General features: G+C 38.1%; 1 protein-coding gene and 2 long non-coding RNA genes across 12 annotated transcripts in view; 2 read left to right on the plus strand and 1 right to left on the minus strand.

Annotated features, from left to right (window-relative positions):
- Positions 1 to 25,920, minus strand: part of LOC125366783 (aldo-keto reductase family 1 member C4-like) — a 133,992-nt gene that overhangs the window by 71,716 nt on the left and 36,356 nt on the right. The window contains exons 1-8 of one of the 10 annotated variants that reach the window (XM_048367508.1): positions 15,055 to 15,187; positions 13,806 to 13,973; positions 12,585 to 12,701; positions 11,675 to 11,752; positions 11,009 to 11,131; positions 8,387 to 8,496; positions 7,732 to 7,897; positions 5,332 to 5,414 (exon numbers count right to left, since the gene is read on the minus strand). The exons of 3 other annotated variants lie outside the window; for them this stretch is intronic. In XM_048367508.1, coding sequence (XP_048223465.1) covers positions 5,332 to 5,414; positions 7,732 to 7,897; positions 8,387 to 8,496; positions 11,009 to 11,131; positions 11,675 to 11,752; positions 12,585 to 12,701; positions 13,806 to 13,973; positions 15,055 to 15,138 — 929 coding nt within the window. In that variant the 5' untranslated portion in view covers positions 15,139 to 15,187. Of the gene's footprint in view, positions 1 to 5,331; positions 5,415 to 7,731; positions 7,898 to 8,386; positions 8,497 to 11,008; positions 11,132 to 11,674; positions 11,753 to 12,584; positions 12,702 to 13,805; positions 13,974 to 15,054; positions 15,188 to 16,380; positions 16,635 to 17,799; positions 17,883 to 20,042; positions 20,209 to 20,462; positions 20,573 to 23,326; positions 23,450 to 24,061; positions 24,140 to 25,920 lie in introns of those variants that run through there. 6 more of the 10 variants (XM_048367493.1, XM_048367497.1, XM_048367494.1 and 3 more) reach the window with 6 other exon arrangements.
- LOC125366788 overlaps positions 1 to 25,920 on the plus strand; it is a 94,321-nt gene that overhangs the window by 44,915 nt on the left and 23,486 nt on the right. Inside the window, exon 3 of the long non-coding RNA XR_007213971.1 lies at positions 10,715 to 10,725. This is a non-coding gene — a long non-coding RNA (uncharacterized LOC125366788). The remainder of the gene's footprint in view (positions 1 to 10,714; positions 10,726 to 25,920) is intronic.
- LOC125366789 lies at positions 12,982 to 24,597 on the plus strand. The gene is made up of 3 exons (XR_007213972.1): positions 12,982 to 13,175; positions 17,901 to 17,905; positions 24,573 to 24,597. It is a non-coding gene; the product is annotated as an uncharacterized LOC125366789 (long non-coding RNA).

Raw genomic sequence — 25,920 nt, forward strand, 5'->3', positions numbered from 1 at the left:
GCTAATCGTATCAATAGCCTACCTTCATAGCCACTGGATAATGTATGAGGTAGAGGTCAACATAGCCCACTTTAAGGCTTGCCAGTGATCTTTCCAAGCAAGGTCGGACCCGATCTGGACGAAAGAAAGTACACCAAAGCTGCAGAAGTTAAAGAACAAAATTGTGCAGATTAATAAGTGATCCAAAGATGCACATTATGTCACATAAGATTGGCACAGTTTGTACTGGAGAAAAAAAACAGATGTTGGAAAAGACACCCTTCAGATTTGGATTTCCTTTGATTTGACCTGTCAAAGTGAACCCCATCATATTGGGTTATTTCTCATTGATGTGGAAAAATGGGAAATCAATTTTACACGGGATAATTTTTTTCAAGTAACAATCACTTCCAATCCCTAAATTACTTTTCATGCATATTGTACATTTAATATTGCTCTACTTCTCTCACTCATTGCTAAATGAACAATTAACATCTTTGTATTTACATAGCTACAGGGACATATATGTGAGCATTTCAGTGTGTTACACAAATTAATACATTTCACTTGTAAATCATTTACTATCCAGATAATATCAATTCTATGACATTTGTGAACATTAAAATTTCATCGTATAGATTTCAAGAAAATGTATAAAATAAATAAAGAGAGAAATAACAAACCATAATAAATAAATAAGGAGAGAAAGACAGTCATAATTAGAGCATAGTCTTTCCCATTTCAGAGCCCATTGTAAATAATGGTTCTTTGAGTTGAGGTACATACAAGTAAAGACACTTTAATGTTATAAATTTATATACAGTGAGTAGTCATTACCTTTGTAAATTGCTTTGTGTGTATTTGGTTGTGTGTATGTTGCTCTGTGTGTGTGTCTGTGTGTGTCTGGAGCTTGAATGTAGGGCCTTAGCACTGTCCCTAAGCTTCTTTACTCAAGCCTAGTGATCTACCATTTGAACCACAGCTCTGCTTCTGGCTCTTTGGTAGCTAATTGGAGACAAGTGTCTCTCAGTCTTTCCTGCCTGGGCTAGGTTTGAACCATGATCCTCAGATCTCAGCCCTCTGAGTAGCTAGGATTACAAGTGTGAGCCATTGACTCTTTCTCTGTTTTACATAGGGGAAAATAGATGAGAGTAAAAGGTGCACAGATAAGCACATTTCACGAACTGCTGTTTCATTTTCATCAATTTCTCTTCTTTACATCACATCATTCATTTGCACACTTTCACACTGTAGACACCGTACCTTTGAGGTGATGAATATATCTTCTCTCTTCACAATGCCCTCTTCAATCTTGCTTCGGATGGCCTGCCCTACCTCCTCTTCCACTTGGTATACATAAGCAGTGTCAATATGGCGGAAGCCGGCATCTATAGCTAACTTGGTAGCCTCCACGGCCTTACTCTTGGGAACCTAGGGGGGCAACCAGAAGTAGTATTTGGAGAAACAGATTATCACTAGAGCTCAGAGTAAGCCAAGAGGACAGTTGACAAGACTGAAGACATTTGTACCACAAATCATTGTTAGACTGCGTATTGGACAAAAGCCTCATTCCCTGATCATTGAAATCCCACTTTCTGTAAAACTAAATGAAACCCAAAATGTTATTCGGAGGTTATATACCCAATTATTTACATTCAAAAGAGCTGATACTTTTGAAAATGGAGTAAGAAAATCTAACCCACATTTTCTGGGTCTTTCTGATAAATAAGAATATTACATTCAAGGTCCTTTGCAAACCCATGCAATCTTGATTAATCATTGGTATTATAGAAGACCATCTCACATTTGTAGGTTGTCTGGAATGACCTTTAGGATCAGCATATTGAAATCAGCATATTACAATTCATAAATTGAGGTCACTAAGTAAACATCACAGGAGAAGAATCTTCGTAACAAAAATGTAGAAGAAATATGATGCAAATGTCTGTGACTCTACTCTAGTGAAACAGGCTGAATTCCCTAGGAATTGACTCTTCATAAAAATGGCAAGTGTATCTATAATGAAAGCTGTTAGAGGATTTTCCACGAGTTACATATTACATGGAGTGCTCTGACCAGACCTATCAAATCCAGTCCCTCAAAAGAAGGCAGAATACAAACATGCACTCCTCTTTTTTTATATAAGCCATTTAGCAACGTCCACCATCCTTGTCTTTAAATGCCTGCTAAGGGATCAAAGTCCCTAGATGCCAACCAGAACTCCATAGATCACTGGAACTTGGGCAGAGAACAATGTGTTATGAAAACAGCTTTGTTTTGTGCATCCTTTCTTTCTTTATGATGCATTAAATGCTGATGGAAAAAAATGTATTCTCAAAAAATATCGATGTATAATTAGGTTGAGCTTAGCACTAACCTGGAAGACCCAAGAACCAAGTGAATTGCTATCACTCATACAAGAAGGCATTAAGTCTTCACAGCCCAGTTCAATTTCTAATTAGTCTAAGGTTCTTTTCTTTTCAACATTCCACCCTATGAGAACTTACATCTTCAGTTGTGCAGGTCCCAAATCCCAATGAGGGGATGAAATGACCATCGTTTAGTTTCACACAGTGATCTTTACAATTCATAGTCGATCAGTTGTATGACTAAGCAGATCCTGTTCCTTCTTCTGCCTGCACAGGAACACTGAGAAACTTATGATCATATACCTGACTAATGTTTAACCAGTGTCAATTGTGTAACTGTGTAATGGTTAACCAGTGTTACTACCTGCCTAATAATTAGTTAATATAAGGAAGGGGTACTGTTTCACTTGTAAGAAGAGAATTCGAAACACTTTATTTTTATGAAAGTTAATTTTGGTTGTTTTATTGGCATATATTGAATTGTACATAGTAAAGGGTTTCAACATGTCATTTTCATTCATGTATAAACCTCAATAAAATTAACTCCATATATTACTACCTCCATCTAGACCTACCTATGACAGATGGAGTTCTTCCCTTCTTCAATGACATGGGGCCACTCTTCTTTAGCCTTGAGCCAGTGCAGTTCTAATGGGACACTTCTCTGGAACTTTCCCTTATCTCCAAGTTTGCTACTGGGCAGAGCCACCAACCTGGATTTCTCAAGTATCTGGATTGCATCCTTTGCCTTTCTTAGAAGGAACTTTTAGATTTGTTCTAATCTGTGTTCAGTCCAGGAAGAACTAAAATGCATGCCTGTCCACAGATTCCTTTAATTTCTACTTTAGAGCCTTAGAAGAGATGACTAATGGGAAACCTGATTGCCCAGCGTCAACTGTCCAAACCCAAATGCAGTCACATCCTATGGAAGATGTAGTGGTAGCAGGTGACATTGATCAACATGCATTGTGCTTAGCAATGGATTTCAGTAGTTCAGGACCTCAATGAACATTATCCATAAAAGAGGAAAGAAATGAAATTAATTAAATATTGGAATAGGTGGCTACAATTTTATATAACAGAATATTTTGGGGATTAAAATTGGAATTGGTAAATTATTTATTATTGAACTATTATAAAGAACTGAGTGTGATATAGTAGTTGAAAATAACCAGTAGATTAGTTGATGTTGTAATATCATCACACTATATGTATTATAGATAAGCATGTATGAAAACTTAAATTTTAACCTTTTTGATAGATAAGACTACATGATTATTAAATCTTCTCGGAGATTTGCAATCTTTGCAGAATATTGGTGATTCATTTGGACTCTGAGAGAAAATGACGAGCATGGTCTCCTGAACCCCATCTACTGACTTGGAGCCAAATCACTTTTGGTTACTTCTACAAAGTGAAGAGGAAACAAAACATGCAAGTGACAAAGACAGTGTTAGGAAGGCTCCTTAGAGAAGCAAATTTGTGTTTATTTCAAAAAGTGATGACAATGGGCAGCCTTCTCGTGCAGCCTGGGGGAGTCAGCTTTAGCTGTGTGCAACCACTAAGCAGCACGAATAGCATGGGACAGATATATCCCAAGGGCAGGGCCACAAGGCCCCCAGGCCCCTCTGCACATGGGAACTTCAGGGAGAAGACTTATCACACAGGCCTCCATTTCAGTATTCATCAGAAAACAGGAAATCAGGGTGATCAGCAAGGATACAAGGAGAAAGAATGCATAACATAAGCTCACGAATCCATTTCAATAGAAGTTAATATGTGATACCTATGAAACTACTGTTCATTTAACATTCGTCATATATTCTGACTAGACCAAGAATTTCCCATTCCAATTTTATTGACTGTACTTTCACAAGGAGTACCTTGAAATATAAGAGCCAAATTTTCTCAACTATATTCCTCCAGAACAGAACACATGGAAAACATGAGAAGAAGCATCGATACATACTTCTTCATTTGCCCTATGTGTCCATCGACCAAAGGAAATTAAGAAAACGATAGCCCTTTTTATTTCAGTTTCTCAAAGATAAAGAAGTCTCTTATTTCAAGCTTAGTCCAAAGAAAATTTCACATAATTACCAACACACAATGCAATTTGAGGATATTTTTTGGTTAGTGCTACAAATATATTTTTATTTTTACCAATTAATTTAATTTTGAATATAAATTAAATAAATGTACTATTTTATTGAATTGTTTACTTACTCCTATCATGCAGAACATATAGTATTAGAGTCAGATATAGAAAGAAGTCATTTCTAAGACAGATGCTCATATTACCATGAATTGGTAGAGCTCTATATTTGCCAATACAAAATAAAAAGGGATAAAGAAACAATAATTATTGAAGTATTTAATAGGCAGTGGGAATTTCTGATTGCTTGGTGCTCTCTATCTCATGGTATTATGTCTATCTTAGTCTTCATCTTTCTTTAAAGTAATAAAAATATTAACAGTGTTAAGTTATCCACTCATTTTTTGAGCAATGATATTGTAAATTTGCTAATCCCCTTTCAAACAGGAGCAAATTTATCCTTACTATGAATTAAGAATGTTCAAAACGAAAGGGATATATATATACATACATAAGCATGTATATATGGACATGGACAATGGACATCTATCATGAGTGAATATGAACAGGGAGTATGTTTGTGTATTTGTGTGTGTGTATGTATGTGTGTGTGTATCATAAGCCCTGAAGGAAGACATTTTTGATGACTATAAATTTCCCTCCATGACGGAAACAGCATTCACTTGCTTTCATTCTGTCTTCTCACAAATTCCATTATGTACTGCATTGAGATATCCCTAGTTCAGTAACTCAAAACCAAATGTTCCATTGACTATGACAATGGGAGCCACTGGATAAGCTAATGCAGTGCTGGGTTTCTGAAAAGGAAGGAAAAGATTTGATACTAAAATAAGTTGAAGCTTAATATAAAATAATAAAGTTACTTACAACTCTGCACCAAGATATCTTAATTTTCTATTCAGGCCATCTATCACTTTCATGTCCTCTAAAGATAACTGGAAACCAAAAACCTATGACACAGAAAGAAAAAAATTAAAATATTTAGATGCTGCATTAACTATCTTGAATATCCAAGTAAATTAGATTTAATAGCCAGCATTTAAAACACTGAGCAAATTTCTTGAAAGCAAAGTATATTGAAAAACAAGATGCTATGTACAAATGAAGACCTGAAGAGTGGCTGACCCAAAAACACTGCTTAACAATAGGATCTTGAGCTAAATAAATGCTCGAGTGTGGATGGTTTCTATTATAACTACTGTAGAAATAGCATAACAAATATGATCTCTTGGAAAATGAAAGGGTCGTTGACTTAGATCAATGGACAAACAAGAAAAAATTCAACCAACCAATGGAGAAACTCAAAACAAAGTAAGAAAGTTAAAATACTTATACACAGAAAATGAAAAATAGAACCATAATAACTTTCAGAATAAAAAATCCTTAACCTTATTTACCCAAATGACCACAACCCAGGCCACACTAAAGCCACAAGCACAACCATGCTCATTGCAGCATTAGTTAACTATAGCTAAAATACAGAATCAATCCAGATGGCCCTTCGTGGAAGAAAACATCAAGAAAATGTGATATAAATACACAATGGAATTCTATGCTTCCATCAGAAATAATGATATTTTCCCATGTGTAAGGAAATGGAAACACTTGGGAACATAGTGTAAGTAAAATAAGCCAGACACAAAGAAACATAGGTTGCATGGTTTCCCTCATTTGTAATAGGTAGAATATGTTTATAAATCTACAAGTAAACCCAGTGGATAGTAAAAGACAAATAATTACACTTGGACTTGCTTAATTAAACAGAACTCTAAACATTCACACAGTAAGAACAAAGGAGGATATTCTTAGAGGATCATGATGGCTCAACAGATACGTGCATGCATATGACCATATAAAATGATGCATACCAAAATGAACTCAAAGAAATGGATACAAGAGATTTTGCAGGTATTTTTTTTTCCTTTCCTTTGGTTTATTCCCTGTTACTACTGTTTTTCATTTCTGTACCCTTTGTCTGACATATATGTTTATCTGATTTGGGGAAGGGACAGGGAATCATACAAAGAGTAGGACAAAGGGTGAACCAATTCAGCAGAGCTATTCCCTAGACATTATGTTGGAAATGAACTATACAATTTGGGCAGAGGGGCTCAGGAGAGGGAAAAGCTGGAGAAATGAGGGAGGAGGTAAGACTGTTCAAAAAGAAATACACTCATTACATGACTTACGTATCTGTAACCCCTTTGTACATCAACCTTATAATGAAATTCAAATTTAAAAACTCACTGCTCGAAGGCTGGGAATATGGCCTCCTGGTAGAATTCTTGCCTAACATGCACGAAGCCCTAGGTTTGATTCCTCAGCACCCCATATAAAGAATAGGCCAGAAGTGGCGCTGTGGCTCAAGTGGCAGAGTGCTAGCCTTGAGCAAAAAGAACCCAGGGACAGTGCTCAGGCCCTGAGTCCAAGCTCCAGGACTAGCAAAACAAACAAAAAAAAAACCTCACATCTCCCTCTTAAGAAAGAAAATATCATTTGCGTAGGAATATGAAGTGTTGGGGGGCACTGGACCCCTTTTTCCCCTTATCTCCCAGGGAAAATGCCTGAACCCAAACTATGAAAGACACTCGGCGCCACCCCTACCACCGGCAGGAGGAGTAAGGCATATCTTTGTGGACTCTGCTGAGTTGAGGAGAAATGCCGGAATCCCCTTCCCCGTCAGCCCCCCTCACGTGTGGAACGCAGGAAGAAAATTCCGGGGAGACTGCCTGATGGTTGAATGGGTCTCACAGGATTAAATTGGGAGGGGGTTTATATAACGGTGATGGCGGGAAAGGAGGGGGACTGGACAAAGGGCCAGTCACAGGCTAAAGACCATGTTCGTCATGGTGATGTCACGAACTTCCTCTATGGGCGGCGACTACAGTCCCCCAAGAGCTGGGTCTCTGTAGAAATCCCCGCCATGATGGCACGGAAGTGTTCCCACCCCAAGGGCCAGTGCTTCTCTTCCTGATAAAGGCTGAAGAAGAGGGGTTGGGCTAAAGCCAGCTGTGGCCTCTTAAAGACACAGTTGTCCCCAACAATGCAGTGTATGGATGATTTCATTCTGAAACCAAATTCGCATTGCTCTTCCAAATCCTACTTCAATTCTCAGTCCAGTTCTCTTCTCTAATGTAAATGAGAAGAAAGAGCACTGGAATCTCACAGGCAGAGGAAATATCACAAACAATTTAATCCAGAAAGGTGCTCAGAGGATTCATGTGAAGAATAAATAGGAGCCTTGATGCCAGCAAGCACCCTCATTACCTGCACGTTCTCTTTCATCTTCCGTTCTATGAAACTCTGGGCCAGAACCACAACCCCACGTTGCAGCTGGTAGCGAAGCGCAATCAGGGCTGGACTTTGATTGTACTTTTTTGCCAAGGCCCCAAGAACTGGATCATTCAAGAGTACTGGGGAGCTCTGGTCCACCCTGGAAGGAGAGACAGAAGTGCTGAACACCAGAGGGTGACTACTCAATTTTATTAGGGGACTTTCAAAATGCACTAGAGGGTCCATTTTAGACCAGGAATATTTCTTTAGCAAAAAAAAAAAAAAGGTATATTTAAATACAATTTTACTCCTGAGCCAGTTCAGAATGTACTTTCAAAAGCTGAGACTAAGGTGGGCACTAGTGGCTCACACCTCTCATCCGAGGTACTCAGGAGGCTGAGATCCAAATATCTTGGTTCAAAGCGAGCCCAGGCAGGAAAGTCCATGAAGCCCTGATCTCCAATCAACTACCAGAAAACGGGAAGTGAAACTGTGGCTCAAAGTGGTACAGCACTAGCCTTGAGCAGAAAGCTCAGGGACAGTGCCCAGGCTCTGGGTTCAAGTCCCAAAACCAATAGAAAATCCTATAGAACTAAACTTATCTCTTCAACTATAGTGTTCTAAGCAAACTCTCTGCTAGACTTCTTACCATCGTTTGTATCTTTGAGTTCCCAGGGCACCATAGGCAACCAGAACAATATCCTTCGATTTGCAGAAATCCAGCAGCTTACTCTGGTTGAGGTAGGGATGACATTCTACCTGCAATTGGGCAAGACAGAAAAGAATGCGGTATATGTGAGATCTGGCTGGCAAGCTGCCTACACATGAACAAGACAGAATGGTATCACATTAGAAGTAAACCGCATGTTGACATAAAGGAGAAATGTTTATAAAATTAAAGCTGAGCAATAAAAACACATGGAACATTAAATTTGAGTTAAAATGACAAGGATTTTTTTAAAGTAATTTTCTTGAGTGAATCAATTCTGTGGACAATGCTGAAAACAATTACCTCTTTTTAGCCAGGTAATTTTTTACCATTACAAAGACATAAGAAATTCTAGTCCAGTCAACTACCCAAAAGGTGATCCTTCTAAAACACTTGCAAGAAATTTAGATTTAGGGAGTGATTCACAATAACAAGTCCGGAGGAAAAAAACAAAACAAAACAGAAGAACAGATTAGTAGAATTCTTCTGGTGACATTTAGTCAAAGTTGTTCCTTGGAACTGTAATCAGTAAAATCCATTCTACCAATATATATTCATGAGTTTTTAAGAGTAGACCTACAGAAACAACAAGGAGAGGCAATTTTTCCCATGGTGAGGAAAATAATCCATTCCTTTATCATAGCATTGTTTTGAAGAGAAACTTTAACCATAAACTTGTCTAATAGGGATAAAGGTAATTTGTCCTCTTAAGGAATAAAATTGTTTGCATTCTAAGATAAGTAAGTAGAATAATTAAAAGCAAAATACTCACAAGCCAGGCACCAGTGACTCATACCTGTAATCATAGCGACCCAGGAAGCTGAAATCTAAGGAACAAGATTCAAAGCCAGCTTGGGCAAGAAAAGTCCAAAAGTCTAATTGCCAATTAACCACCAGAAATCTGGAAGTGGTGCTGTAGCTCGAGAGGTAGAACACTAGCCTTGAGCTGAAGAGCTCTAGCCTTGAGCTGAAGAGCTCATGGAAAGCCCAGGCTCAGAGCTCAAGTACCATGATTAACAAAAATAAATAAATAAATAAGGTCCTCACAAATCCCCAGATTCTAATTTTTCTAACAATCACTGATGAAAACTAAATAATTATGTTTAAATTTGCCTTTAGGTGGAACCTTGCAGACTGACAAATGAAAAAGGCTATTAAAATATTCACAGCACCATTGTAAAATGGGAAATCATGCATTTACAAAGAGCTGTGGCCCGGAATACTCAACCAAGTGTTGAAAACAAACATCTCTACTATTTCAAGAATGGCATGCTTCCTAGTATGGTTCTATTTGAAAAATATAGCATACTATCAACTTACATACCACCTTGACAGAAACTGATATAAAACCTAATTAATATCATAAGATAAGAGGAATTGGTGACTGTTTCAGATTAAGTGTGAGAAATGTGACAGGAAACAACATGTGGGAAAAATGGAACTTGGAAAAAAAAGAACTATAGGAAAATTAAATACATAGATTTAGATGTTGTGAGGAAATTAGCGTTAATTTCTTGGGGTGTAGTAATAGAAATTTATGTGAGAGAACTCTTCATTGCTAGGAGATATGCTCACATGGAAGATCCGTGTGGACAATTTGTTCAGAAAGAGATTCAGCACAGTAGTACAGATTTGTGTGCAGACTCACCAACATAAATGTGGTCCCATTGTAATTACTTTAATACATGATGAAAAACATGCATATCTTGTATCAAGGTACAAGTTATTCTAAATGTTAGACATATTTAATGGTAAGTGTAAGGGAAATCTAATTTTATAACTACATGAAGACTTTAATATTTATCAGAAAGCCAAAGTGTGTCAATATATATAATGACTTAAGAGATATTATCACTTTTATTTTTAAATCAAAGATCATCACTCATGAATAGAAAGAATCAAAAAAAATTGCCCACAGACCCAGAAAAATAAGACATATCCTTTAAAAAAAAGTTTGAATAGGGTCAGAAGGCAAACAGAAGCTAAATAGATTTCTAACAGTGTCAGCTCTGTGTTCTGAAATAAGTTCCTCAGAGTGCATTTCTTCTACCTTTGGTGTCACTAGAAACAGATAAATCAGCCTAACCTGGGTGACTTTCAGAGTCCGTGTTTCTTTCAGTGTAGGTATACCAATAGCCAGATAAGCCAATGTGACGGACAGAAGCATGGAAACTTCACATAAGCCCTTCCACGGACCTACCCTATTTCACTCTATCACTACTGTCAGCCCACTTCTCAAAGGCAACCTTAGAGTTATTCCTTTTATAGCAACTTCTGCAGTCCAATACTTTCCATTCTTCCTACCTCAAGTATGCTTACCAAATGCTGCCTCTCAGGTTCTGAACCAACTAGACACTAACATGTGCTCACACTTAAACTAAGACTTTTAGTAGTCAGACACGACTGAGAGACTTCCATATTTTCTGAGATGGAGATTGGTGTTCCCATCTTTCCTTCCAATTAATTGAGATAATCTGAGAAGACAAAATTTTTTTAAAGCTCATATCGATGAAGAAATATGTAAATGAAATAGAAAATGAAGAGGAGGCTAAGGCAGCTCACCTGATTGCAGACCGGCTTGTACTTGAGTCCCGGCTTGTTCAGGATCCGCGCTAGCTGTCTGTGGTTGAAGTTGGACACCCCAATGGACTTGGCCAGCCCTGCCTCCTTACACTTCTCCATGGCCTAGAGAGCAAGCGGAAGTGAGGAGCCATTTCTATCGTTCATACATCTGTATAAGTACAAGTTGCAACTGTTCAAAGAACACAGGCAGGAGCTTGGAAAATTGCTCAGTGGCAGAGTGGTTGAGGTGACCTGGACTATGTGTTTGATCCCAAAATATTGGGAAAAAAAATTCCGCAGGATAGACTGGCCAGAAATGACAATTAAGCTCGCTGGAATTGATTGTCAAGAGGAGAAACGGATAAAGATAATGACTAAAGACATAGTAGCAGCCAAAAAAGGACCCGAGTCCTTACGAGAGAATCAGAGTCGCTACCACATAAGAAAACGAAGACATCTATTCCTACTGCTTTCTGTTCTTCTTCTATTTCTCTCTATTATTCTCCATCAATACATTCATTCATCTCCACTGCTCCAGCAGAACATCGTCATAACCATAATGAATTGCAGTACCCCATGTGGCGACCTGCGTCTTTGCCGTGGAAATACAACCTAGCTCTCCTCTTCCAACTTCCTCTGTTGCCTTTCTTTCAAATACTCACTCACCTCCCATGTGGCGCAGAAATCCACTGTGTCCAATGCCGACTTCCCATGTTCATCGGTTGGGAAAAGGTCATCCCCATACTAGAAAAGAAGCCATTAGTCTCATTAGCCCCACATTTGTTGCCCATGGCAATACTTCTGGGTGTGTCTGGGGAATGGGTCACTGAACATTCAAGAAAGCCAGTAGCGTCTCACTCAGGCCTCACATTTGACTTTCCCAAGTGACTTGTGTACTGAGTACTTAGGACTACTTTTGGGTTCACAAGTTGCTCTATTCTCTAATACTGATTATGTGCACAGTATTATTAAATAATCTTTCCACCAGACCTAATGAAATCCTCTAGTATGCATAGGTTACTCTGCTTATTGCTTCAGTTTCTTCTTGTGGAATGTGCAACTTTCGCTGGAAAAGACCATCAACAACAATGAATCTCCATCTTGAACCTGCCTTTTCACTATCAAGATTCTTTAGCTACCTGAACAACTGTTGTTCCAAGGACAGATATATGAACCAAAAATGTCTAAAGTAGGCTGCATGCAAGTCTGCCCTGGGTCATGGCAGCCACTGATTGTTAATGACCATGGAACTTGAACTATTTCAAGGCCACCTTTGCCACCAACAGATTAAGGTGAGAAACAAATCCAGAAAACTCTAGTGGTGATAGGGGGAAAAGGTTGTGTGAGCCCAGTCATTTCTGTTATCTGAAATCTCTAAATCTAGGCAACACTTCACTTTCTCATAATCCAATCACTATTTTGTCTGATCTACTTTGCAGAGTTGGTAAAATCATTCAAAGAAACTTTTAAGTTTCTGATGGAAGCTTAACTCAGCCATTTGTGGAAATTATGGTCATACTCACAAAGTTTATAATACCATTTGATCATGAAGCAGCTGATCGTATAAATAGCCTACCTTCATAGCCACTGGATAATGCATGAGATAGAGGTCAACATAGCCCACTTTAAGGCTTGCCAGTGATCTTTCCAAGCAAGCTCGGACCCGATCTGGATGAAAGAAAGTACACCAAAGCTGCAGAAGTTGAAGAACAGAAATTGTGCAGATTAATAAGTGATCCAAAGATGCACATTTATGTCACATAAGATTGGCACAGTTTGTACTGGAGAAAAAAAACAGATGTTGGAAAAGACACCCTTCCGATTTGGATTTCCTTTGATTTGACCTGTCAAAGTGAACTCCATCATATTGGGTTATTTCTCATTGATATGGAAAAATGGGAAATCACTTTTACAAGGGATAGTTTGTTTCAAGTAACAATCATTTCCAATCCCTAAATTACTTTTCATGCATATTTTACATTTATTATTGCTCTACTTCTCTCACTCATTGCTAAATGAACAATTAACATCTTTGTATTTACATAGCTACAGGGACATATATGTGAGCATTTCAGTGTGTTACACAAATGAATACATTTTAATTGTAAATCATTTACTATCCAGATAATATCAATTCTATGACATTTGTGAACATTAAAATTTCATCGTATAGACGTCAAGAAAATGTATAAAATAAATAAGGAGAGAAATAACAAACCATAATAAATAAATAAGGAGAGAAAGACAGTCATAATTAGAGCATAGCCTTTCTCATTTCAGAGCCCATTCTAAATAATGGTTCTTTGAGTTGAGGTACATACACTTAAAGACACTTTAATGTTATAAATTTATATACAGTGAGTAGTCATTACCTTTGTAAATTGCTTTGTGTGTGTGTGTTTGTGTGTATGTTGCTCTGTGTGTGTGTCTGTCTGTCTCTGGAGCTTGAATGTAGGGCCTTAGCACTGTCCCTAAGCTTCTTTACTCAAGCCTAGTGATCTACCATTTGAACCACAGCTCTACTTCTGGATCTTTGGTAGTTAATTGGAGACAAGTGTCTCTCAGTCTTTCCTGCCTGGGCTAGGTTTGAACCATGATCCTCAGATCTCAGCCCTCTGAGTAGCTAGGATTATAGGTGTGAGCCATTGACTCTTTCTCTGTTTTACATAGGGGAAATACATGAGAATAAAAGGTGCACTAATAAGCACATTTAACGAACTGCTGTTTCATTTTCATCAATTTCTCTTCTTTACATCACATCATTCATTTGCACACTTTCACACTGTAGACACCGTACCTTTGAGGTGAGGAATATATCTTCTCTCTTCACAATGCCCTCTTCAATCTTGCTTCGGATGGCCTGTCCTACCTCCTCTTCCACTTGGTATGCATAAGCAGTGTCAATATGGCGGAAGCCGGCATCTATAGCTAACTTGGTAGACTCTACGGCCTTACTCTTGGGAACCTAGGGGGGCAACCAGAAGTAGTATTTGGAGAAACAGATTATCGCTAGAGCTCAGAGTGAGCCAAGAGGACAGTTGACAGGACTGAAGACATTTGTACTACAAATCATTGTTAGACTCCGTATTGGACAAAAGCCTCATTCCCTGATCATTGAAATCCCACTTTCTGTAATACTAAATGAAACCCAAAATGTTATTCGGAGGTTATATACCCAATTATTTACATTCAAAAGAGCTGATACTTTTGAAAATGGAGTAAGAAAATCAAACCCACATTTTCTGGGTCTTTCTGATAAACAAGAATTTTACATTCTAGGTCCTTTGCAAACCCATGCAATCTTGATTAATCATTGGTATTATAGAAGACCCCAGACCAACTCACATTTGTAGGTTGTCTGGAATGACCTTTAGGATCAGCATATTGAAATCAGCATATTACAATTCATAAATTGAGGTCACTAAGTAAACATCACAGGAGAAGAATATTCATAACAAAAATGTAGAAGAAACATGATGCAAATGTCTGTGACTCTTCTCTAGTGAAACAGGCTGAATTCCTTAGGAATTGACTCTTCATAAAAATGCAAGTCTGTCTATAATGGAAGCTGTTAGAGGATTTTCCATGATTTTTTATTACATGGAGTGCTCTGACCAGACCTATCAAATCCAGTCCCTCAAAAGAAGGCAGAATACAAACATGCACTCCTCTTTTTTTATATAAGCCATTTAGCAATGTCCACCATCCTTGTCTTTAAATGCCTGCTAAGGGATCAAAGTCCCTAGATGCCAACCAGAACTCCATAGATCACTGGAACTTGGGCAGAGAACAATGTGTTATGAAAACAGCTTTGTTTTGTGCATCCTTTCTTTCTTTGTGATGCATTAAATGCTGATGGAAAAAAATGTATTCTCAAAAAATATCCATGTATAAGTAGGTTGAGCTTAGCACTAACCTGGAAGACCCAAGAACCAAGTGAATTGCTATCACTCATACAAGAAGGTGCTAAGTCTTCACAGCCCAGTTCAACTTCTAATTAGTCTAAGGTTCTTTTCTTTTCAACATTCCACCCTATAAGAACTTACTTCGTCAGGTATGTAGGTCCCAAATCCCAATGAGGGGATGAAATGACCATCGTTTAGTTTCACACAGTGATCTTTACAATTCATAGTCGATCAGTTGTATGACTAAGCAGATCCTGTTCCTTCTGCTGCCTGCACAAGAACGCTGAGTAACTTATGATCATATACCTGACTAATGTTTAACCAGTGTCAATTGTGTAACTGTGTAATGATTAACCAGTGTTACTACCTGCCTAATAATTAGTTAATATAAGGAAGGGGTACTCTTTCACTTGTAAGAAGAGAATTTGAAACACTTTATTTTTATGAAAGTTAACTTTGGTTGTTTTATTGGCATATATTGAATTGTACATAGGAAAGGGTTTCAACATGTCATTTTCATTCATGTATAAACCTCAATAAAATTAACTCCATATATTACTACCTCCATCTAGACCTACCTATGACAGATGGAGTTCTTCCCTTCTACAATGACATGGGGCCACGCTTCATTAGCCTTGAGCCAGTGCAGTTGTAATGGGACACTTCTCTGGAACTTTCCCTTATCTCCAAGTTTGCTACTGGGCAGAGCCACCAACCTGGATTTCTCAAGTATCTGGATTGCATCCTTTGCCTTTCTAAGAAGGAACTTTTGGATTTCTTCTAATCTGTGTTCAGTCCAGGAAGAACTAAAATGCATGCCTGTCCACAGATTCCTTTAATTTCTACTTTAGAGCCTTAGAAGAGATGACTAATGGGAAACCTGATTGCCCAGCATCAACTGTCCAAACCCAAAAGCAGTCACATCCTATGGAAGATGTAGTGGTAGCAGGTGACATTGATCAACATGCATTGTGCTTAGCAATGGATTTCTGTAGTTCAGGACCTCAATGAACATTATCCATAAAAGAGGAAAGAAATGAGATTAATTAAATATTGGTATGGGTGGCTACAATTTTATATAACAAACTATTTGGGGGATTAAAATTGGAATTGGTAAATTATTTATTATTGAACTATTATAAAGAACTGAGTGTGATATAGTAGTTGAAAATAACCAGTAGATTAGTCGATGTTGTAATATCATCACACTATATGTATTATAGATAAGCATGTATGAAAACTTAAATTTTATCCTTTTTAATAGATAAGACTACATGATTATTAAATCTTCTCGGAGATTTTCAATCTTTGCAGAATATTGGTGATCCATTTGGACTCAGAGAAAATGACGAGCATGGTCTCCTGAACCCCATCTACTGACTTGGAGCCAAATCACTTTTGGTTACTTCTACAAAGTGAAGAGGAAAAAAAACATGCAAGTGACAAAGACAGTGTTAGGAAGGCTCCTTAGGGAAGCAACTTTGTGTTTATTTCAAAAAGTGATGACAATGGGCAGCCTTCCCATGCAGCCTGGGGGAGTCAGCTTTAGCTGTGTGCAACCACTAAGCAGCACGAATGGCATGGGACAGATATATCCCAAGGGCAGGGCCACAAGGCCCCCAGGCCCCTCTGCACCCCGGAGCTTCAGGGAGAAGACTTATCACACCAGGCCTCCATTTCAGTATTCATCAGAAAACGGGTAATCAGGGTGGCCAATCAGGCTGCAAGGAGAAAGAATGCATAACATAAGCACTAAGATCCTTTTGTACAGAAAATGTGATATCTAGGGAACTATTATTCTTTTGACAGTCACAATATGTCCTGATCAGGTGAAGAATTTGCTCTTATAGGGTTTATGAACATGACAATGGTGGATATGCTTTGACAATATAGGAATGAAATTTTTTCCTGTCATGCTCTCTTGCTTCGAAAGAACATGAGACAATGCAGAGACTACTAACATGATACATATTACTTTTCTTTGGGGTTTTCTTTGGTCAATTTTCCAAAGCAAACAAAGGAAAAAAAATCGTCCTTTCTACTTCATTTCTTAAGGAGAATGGAAGCTGCTTTTATCATGGTTAGTATTTAAATAAATCCATCCTTTGCCAAGATGAAAATTACTGTAAAGTGTGAGATTTACTGTTCGTAATTTCACTCCTGTTTTACTGATTTACTGATTACTCACTTCCCATTTCACACAATATGTTGTGTGAGCTTCAGATATGGAAATAATTTAATAGAAAGGCTTCTATATATAAAAGATTTTACCATATGATTAATAGATGTATAATAAATAACACAAACGATAAAGTGATCAGTGATATTTGGCACTTGCCAAAATATTTAATAGGTAATGAGAACTACTGACTGGTTGCCATTCCTCTCTCTTGTTATGATGTCTATACCTTACCCTTCATTTTTCTCAATACTCATTACGCATATATGTAGATGGCTCTCCTAATTCTTGACCTTGACTACTCTAAATTTCAAATCCCTTTTCAAACATGATCAAATTTTCTTCGAGTATAAATTAAAATTTCCACAGGCACATGGAGTATGTATTCTTTCTATATCCTCATTTAGAATCCTTGTTCAATGTCATATAATATACACCTAGAAATTTGAAGAAAGAAATAAGATTTTTGTAATGACTATGTATTTTATTCAACAATTCAGCTTTTCCTCCTTCACATCCCATGGTTTTGAATCTGTCTTCTCAAAAATATTTCTATTCTCTGCATTACAAAAATGCATATTTCAGAGATTCAGAAGTAAGATTTCAAGAGCCAAGACGGTGTTTGTGTTCTGAACAAACATACACTAAAAAGGAAGGACCTTGAAACTAAAATAAGTTGAAGTGATATCTTTGACAAAGTTACTTACAACTGAGCAGGAGCGTATCTAAAATTTCTGTTCAGGCCATCTAGGGCTTTCACATCCTCTAAAGGCAACTGGAATTCAAAAATCTACAACACAAGAAAAAGTTTTAGTGAACTTAGCTGGGTTTCTGTCAATCTTGAAAATCCTAATTAATCAGATTCCATGAAACAAAGACAACGTTTGAATGTCTAACATTTTCTAATATCTATTAATGACATCAAGAAAAATGTTAATCAGGTGAAAATCAAAGAAAAGTCACTTGGAGATTAAATTGAGGACACCCTAAACATCAAAATGACTTTCAATAAATGCTAAAAGATTTAAACAAATGGGTCCCTAAGTCTTGTTAACTTTCTGAAGTAGGGAATGCATATGAAAGAGACCGAGACAGACAGACAGACAGACAGGCAGGCAGGCAGAGAAACAGTGTCAACAATGTAACAACTGATGAATTTGGTAAGAAGCATACATTGACTCTTCCAGGAAATTATCAATTTGCAAAATAAACTCTCCCGTGAAAAATTATATACCATATACAAATGCCCCAATGGATATTTGTTAGGATTTTAAAAAATATTTTGAAAGACCACTTAATAATTGAAAACTCATATGATAACCATGGATTAGAATCTTTCACATTTCATAAAGTCAACTCTCTTCAGATTGACAATTTCAGTATCATATTTGAGAATTTGAGTATGTAAGCCCTTTTAAGATTTAGTGGGGATGGAGTTTGAAAGAATGTCTTTAAATTTTACCTAACAGTCAAACTAGCCAAGTTATAATTACTATAATCCTTTCGGTGCAGGTCCTGGGGCTTGAACTCAGGACCTGGGAATGCCTGAGCCCTATTTGCTCAAAGCTCCCACTTTACTTCTTCAGCCACAACTCGATTCCCAGCTCTTTTTGTGGTTAACTGGAGATAGTCTCACGAGTCCCAGGCTGCCTTCAAACTACAATCCTCAGTTCTCAGCCTTCTGAGGAACTAGGGTCACAGGTGTGAGCCACCAATACCCAGCCCCTGTTATTTTGTTTTACTGAAAACTCTACATTTTTATTTCCAAGATCAAATATTACAACATTCTCCTTGAGTTTGGTCCCTCTCTCAGGACAGTAAGCTGATTGACTTCAAAAGATTTATCACCCCACTCCCTTTTATTTTCCCCTGCAATTATGCAGTTGGGGATAAGAAAGGAGACAATTAAAAACAGAATCAAAGATAGAGTTCAAACATACGTAGAGTTTCTGAAAAGCTATTCCAGAAAACGCATCACAATCTGAAAGGCTCACACGGAGAATACCCAATTATAGAAACTGTAAGAATGCCCCCCAATGATTCATATGTCTTTTTTTCAGTACTCTCTGTTATGTGATTTTGAAATTTCTTCCACTATGGGTTCTTGTCAATTTCCTCACCCCTTGAATTTTGCCAGCTTTGTAATTTGCATTAATCATTAGAAATAAATCAAAGCAATGATGTGACAGTTTTGAGCCTATGCCCAAAAGGCTTTGCAAGTACTCACAGAGTGGTTAGGGTACTGTGTGAAGAGAAGAATCTGGAATAGTTGGTTGGTGGATGAAAACTATAAAGAGCTTGGAAAGCCCAGGAGTCAGCCTAATCAGTAGAAGGGCTTCAAAGTTCTATAAATATGTGACAGTAATTTCTTGAAAAACATGTGAGCAAACTCAACTTAGATAGAAAGAAAAACTTGGATGAGTTCGGGCTTGAGCAATGATGAATTTTCAAGCCAAACAATCATGAACCTAAATGTTTGTACTAAGCTGGTTTTTAAAGGGGTGATCTCAAGGATCCCCAAGCTAGAAAAATAAGCAAGATAGGAGTCATTCCTATCTTGAAGGAAGAAATTCAAAATGAATAAATATAATAGATAATGGTTAGACCTGGAAATGCAAACTACAACTATAATAATTTAAATTATCTATCCAACTCCCTCTTTGCAGGAAATGAAGAAAGTATATATCCCTTGCACATGAATTCACACTACACTGTTGGCTTATTGCTGAGATCCAAATCTTTGTGCCTTCTCCAATCCCAATTCAAGTGGGCTATACTGTCTCTCAGTTGAGTTCATGGAGAAAATATTACAAGAGTGCCTGAAATCTCACGCTCACAGGAAATATTAGGGGCCATAATTTAGGCTAAAAGTGTGTTCAGAGGATTCACGGAAATACACATGTGAAGAATTCTGTACGGGAAACCTGATGTCCACGGCTTCCCTCATCACCTGTAGGTTCTCTTTTATCTCTTTTTCTTTGACACTCTGAGCCAGGGTCACAATCCCACGGTCCAGTTGGTAGCGAAGGGCGATCTGAGCTGGACTTCGATTGTGCTTTTTAGCCATGGCACCAAGAACTGGATCGTTCAAGAGAACCGGAGCGTCAGGCTCCACCCTGGAGGTAAAGGAAGAAATGCTGAAATCCACAGGCGGAGTACTAGGGTCATTAGGAAGCTTCCAAACCATGCCAGAGCAACCCCTCTCCACCTGGAATCTGCCTGGGCAGCTTGGAGAGCATCTCTGAGGACTTTATCTGAAATGTCAACTCTCCCCTGACCCAATGCAAGATGAACTCCAAAAGTGACCAGACAGGACTAAATAATGCAGCCACAGTGGTATTTTGCACAAACTTGATATTGTACTAATTACCATCGTTTAGGTCGTTGAGATCCCAGGGCACAATAGGCAACCAGAACAATGTCCTTTGATTTGCAGAAATCCAGCAGCTTGCTCTGGTTGAGGTAGGGATGACATTCTACCTGCAAATGGGTAAGATAGAAGAGAGAATGTGGTATATATGCACAATGGACTTCTACTCATTTATTAGAAAGATAATGTACCATTCGTAAGGAAAGCAAAATACTTGGAGAAAAATCATCTGAAGTGAGCCAGACCCAGAGAAACAATGGTTGCATGGTTTCCTTTATTCGTGATAGATAGAATATACCTTTAAATCTATAAGTGAACATGTTGGGAGGTATGCAAGGAGTGACAAATAAAGTATACTCTTTTGGAAAGACTAAGTCAAAGCTCAACAAAGTCAACACCAGGAAATGGGTACCTAAAAGACAGAGGTGGAAACAAGAGGAGTAGACAAATGAATGGGGGAAATGGGAAGAACACTGTCAAGAATTCAGTGTATATCACAAAATTAAGAAAAATAAGGGAAGGGGTGGGTGAGAATGTTGAAGAGGTGACATTGAACTAGATGCATTGTATTCATTAACTTCCTTGTTATATGGCACCTCCTTTATACAACAACTTAAAGATAATAAAAAGATTTAAAAAAAGAAGTATATCATATTACATGGAATATCAATATTGGCACAAAGGGGAAAGTCCACAAAGCTGAGCAATAATGCAAAATTAGATGGCATTCTATTCGTACTGAAATGACCAATAAATCAAGAGTTTCGTTAATGATTCATGACAGCACTGTACAGGAAGGACAAAAGGACAAGTGTGGTGGCATTTGCTGGTGACATTTGGTCTGGTTTATGCGTTAGCAGCAATAATGAGTAAGCTACATTCTAACTCATTGAGCGATATGAACTATCATGAGCTCAAAGCACATGTCCTACAAAGAGAACAAACATATCTCCCTCAGTAGATAAAATGACTTTAACTGGTTTCTGAGAACAGTGATTTTTGAACTGGAATATGTCAATGTGTCTGTCTGCCTTTCAGAAATAACTGTCACTTACCTTGACATAATGAGTAATTTGTTTGCATGATACGAAGAAAAGTAAATGGATTCATTTTCATTAAAATCGCCATTACTCACAAACTCCAATGATACATCTAATTCTCACAAAAAAGCAATCATTATTCTTCAACAATTAATGTGAAAGTTCATTTTGAAATAAGAATTTCACTATTGACGAATATCAGCTACCAGGCCAGTAGTAACTGCACAGGAAACCATATATTCACAAAGAAGAGTTCTGGATGGGAGTATTTAATAAACCAAAATATGTAAGAAGCTATTGCCTTTGTATTACAAGGATTAGGTGACTCTTCTGGGTTAAAAGAGCTTAAGCATGCACAATTAGAAAGGCATAGATGAGGGAAGAGGTAACAAACAGTACAAGAAGTGTACCCAAGGCCTAACATATAAAATTGTAACCTCTCTGTACATCACTTTGACAATAAATAAGGAAAAAAGAAGAAATGCATAGATGAGAGTTAGAGCTCAGAAAGAGAGGACTCTGAGAGATGCTTCAGAAATCCATGGGAAATAGGAATATGCATTGGATTTAAATGATGTAAGGAAATTATTGCTAATTCTCTTGAGTGTACTCATAGGAAATTACAATGGATAATGTATAAGAGAATGTCTTCATTCTTATATACGCCTGAAGTCTGTAAAGGAGAACGGTTGTATCTACAGTTTGCGTTGAGGAAATTCAACAAAATAGTAGACAGAGGGACACAGATCAAACTACAGAAATCTACGGAAAGGTGACAACATGTCCGTTATTTTGAACAAAGTTTACAAGGTGTGAACCCAAACCAATATTACAATGACATTTGTTGACTTTTTAAGCATTTGTATTGGAATTTCAAATGTTGTATCATTGTACAAAAGTTAAGTAATTTTGTGGCCTGTGTTTTCCAGTCAAAGATCCTTATTTCATGATTGGGAGGAGTCAGAATGTAAATGACAGCACAGAATCAGCAACAGGACAAATATTCTTAAAATCGGATCAGCAGTCAAGAAAGCAAAGAGAAGCTGACTACGACGCTTCCAAGCATTGAGTCAGCTCCATGTTCTGCCATAAGTCCCTCACAGTCTATTTCACACACCATTAGTATCACTATGAACAGATGATATGAACAGTGTCATCGGCATGCCTTTCATCATTTATTTTTTAGAGGTGTGCTTATGATCCAGACACTGAAAGCAGGCAATAAAAGACACAGGAGAAAAGTATCCAGTCTTCACATACGCAACTAACAATAACCGAGCGCATATTTATCTATCTTTACTTGCTGTGCATTCCTTATTATACAAAATTTCTCCTGTAACACCTTCACCCTTTTAATACTTATGATTCTTCACAGATGAATACTAGATGAAATGATATAGAATCATATTGTTTGGATGCGAAAAGTTTTACTAGCGGAACTACAACTAAGGATTTCCCCTATCCGTTTAGTCTTTTCAGATGTTCTGTGCTACAGGAATAAGATGGACCAGAAAGAAGGAAAGACATATCTGACAGAAATACCTATGCAAGAAAATAAATACAAGGGCTGGGGATATGGCCTAGTGGCAAGAGTGCTTGCCTCGTATACATGAGGTCCTGGGTTCGATTCCCCAGTACCACATATACAGAAAATGGCCAGAAGTGGTGCTGTGGCTCAAGTGGCAGAGTGCTAGCCTTGAGCAAAAAGAAGCCAGGGACAGTGCTCAGGCCCTGAGTCCAAGGTCCAGGACTGGCCAAAAAAAATAAAAAAGAAGAAGAAGAAGAAAATAAATACGAGATTTGGAGGAGGCTAAAGCGGCTCACCTGGTTGCAGACGGGCTTGTACTTGAGCCCTGGCTTGTTCAAAATCATCTCCAGCTGCCGGCGATTAAAGTTGGACACCCCGATGGACTTAGCCAAGCCTGCATCTTTACATTTCTCTATGGCCTGGGGGAGAAAAGGTTATAAAGACTCACTTGTACGGACATGAGATTGAACTACTTACATACATACATACACATACACGCGCGCGCACACACACACACACACACACACACAATCACAGAATGGGAATGTTGCTCAGTAGCTGATCACTTGCCTAGCATATGCAAGGTCCTGGAACTAGGGAAAGGGAAAAAGAAAAACAAGCAAGAAGCAAAGAGCACTCCCTAAAAGTGATAATGAAGCTAACTAGAAATCATTTTGAAGAAGAAAAAAATGGTAGTAATAATCAAAGACACAGTAAGAGGCAGAATTCCTATATCACCATGTTAGAAAAGGAAACATTACTATATATATATACATACATAGTATACATATATATACATATATACATATACACATATATATGTCCAATGATGCCTGTTCCCTTTTTTTCAATTCTTCTTCTCTAGCTCTCACTATTACATTCTATTATTGCATTCTTCACACCCACTCCAGAAAAACACCCTCATAAATACAGTGACGTTCAACACCCAAGGTGATGCGTCCCATCTCTCACATGAAAACCCCACACTCCCTGCTCCAGCTTCCTCCGCTGTCTCCCCTTCAAGTACTCACTTCCCACGTGGCCAAGAGGTCCACTGTGTCCCACATTGACTTTCCATGTTCATCTGTTGGAAAATCTTCCTTCCCTGGCTAGAAAAGAAGTAATTATATCAATCCCTTTCAATCCCATGCTTCGCACCCATACCTGAGGATACGTGCAAATAAGTGGAGCTCCACAGCATGCGTCAGCGTCGACAAAAAGGCTTGCATGTAAAATCATAAAGGATCTCTCCAGAATGTTCCATTCTCTTAGATCCATGACATATATTATTAAGTATTTTCACAGGTCTACTGTCTCAATGTATTTTTCTCTGCCATACCACAGACAAGGATCTCATATCTAAAACATACCTAAAACTCAAAAAACTAAGTTTCCTCAAAGAAACAACTGTCCCCTTAATAAATGGGCTAACGACTTAAAAAGAAAAAAAAAAAAAAAGACTTCTCTGAAGCAGAAATGAGACTTCTCTGCAGCGGAATGCAGAGAATGGCCAAAAGGCACATGAAGAAGTGCTCAACATAGGGGCTGGGGATATGGCCTAGTGGCAAGAGTGCCTGCCTCAAATACATGAGGCCCTGGGTTCGATTCCCCAGCACCACATATACAGAAAATGGCCATGAGTGGCGCTGTGGCTCAAGTGGCAGAGTGCTAGCCTTGAGCAAAAAGAAGCCAGGGACAGTGCTCAGGCCCTGAGTCCAAGCCCCAGGACTGGCCAAAAAAAAAAAAAAAAAAAGTGCTCAACATCACTGGCCATAAAACAAACACAAATCAAAACAACATTGAGATTCCATCTCACTCCAGTAAGAATGGCCATTATCAAGAAAACTAATAACAACAGATACTGGCAGGGATGTGGCCAAAGGGAACCCTACTACACTGTGGGTGGGAGTGTAAACTTGTCCAACCACTCTGGAAAGCAGTATGGAGGTTCCTCAAAAGGCTAAGCATAGAGCTCCCCTATGACCCAGCAATCCCAGTTTTGAGCATGTACCCAAAGGATTACAAGCAAGACCACACTAAAGCTACCAGCACAACTATGTCCATCGCAGCACAATTTACTGTTGATAAAATATGAAACCAACCCCAATGCTCCTCAGTAGATGAATAGATTAAGAAAATGTGGTACATATACATAATGGAATTCTATGTGTCTATCAAAAAGAATAACATTGCCCCAATGGAAAAACCTGGGGAAAAAATCATACTAAGTGAAGTGAGCCAGACCCAAAGAAACATGGACTCTATGGTTTCCCTCATTGGTGATAATTAGTACATGTCTAGGATAGTCCTAGCAGAAGATCACAATAGCTTAATAGCTATGTACATTCGATCAAATAAGATGATGCTAAGTGAAATGAAGTCCAAGTTATGGAAATAAGTGGTTTATCATTGTTGTTGTTATTTTCAATGTACCCTGTGAAATTATGCCTTTTTCTTTTGTCTTTCTTCCCCATGGTTTTACCCCTGATGTCACTGTAACTGATTTTGGTACCCTGGGTATTGTATATTTGTTTATCAGAACTAGACAAGGGAAGGGGAACATCAAAATGGGGAGACAAGGAGTAAAAGGTGAAGCAATGCAACAGCAATACACACAAGACAATATGCTATAAACCAACTGTACAACTCAGCGGGGTGGGGTGGGGGAATGGAGTTAGAGAGGGAGGGAGGTGGGAGCAAAATGAGAGAGGAGGTAGCAAGTTTGATAAGAAATGTACTCATTGCCTTGCATATGAAACTGTAACCCTTCGGTACATCACTTTGACAATAAATTAATTAATTTTTAAAATCCAAGCAAACCACTAATAATACAGAGAGAAGTGATGCATGAATGCGGTCATTTCTGGGGTCTTCTAAATAGTTAATTTAG

Source organism: Perognathus longimembris, chromosome 18 (assembly GCF_023159225.1).
Source record: "Perognathus longimembris pacificus isolate PPM17 chromosome 18, ASM2315922v1, whole genome shotgun sequence".
Taxonomy (NCBI): domain Eukaryota; kingdom Metazoa; phylum Chordata; class Mammalia; order Rodentia; family Heteromyidae; genus Perognathus; species Perognathus longimembris.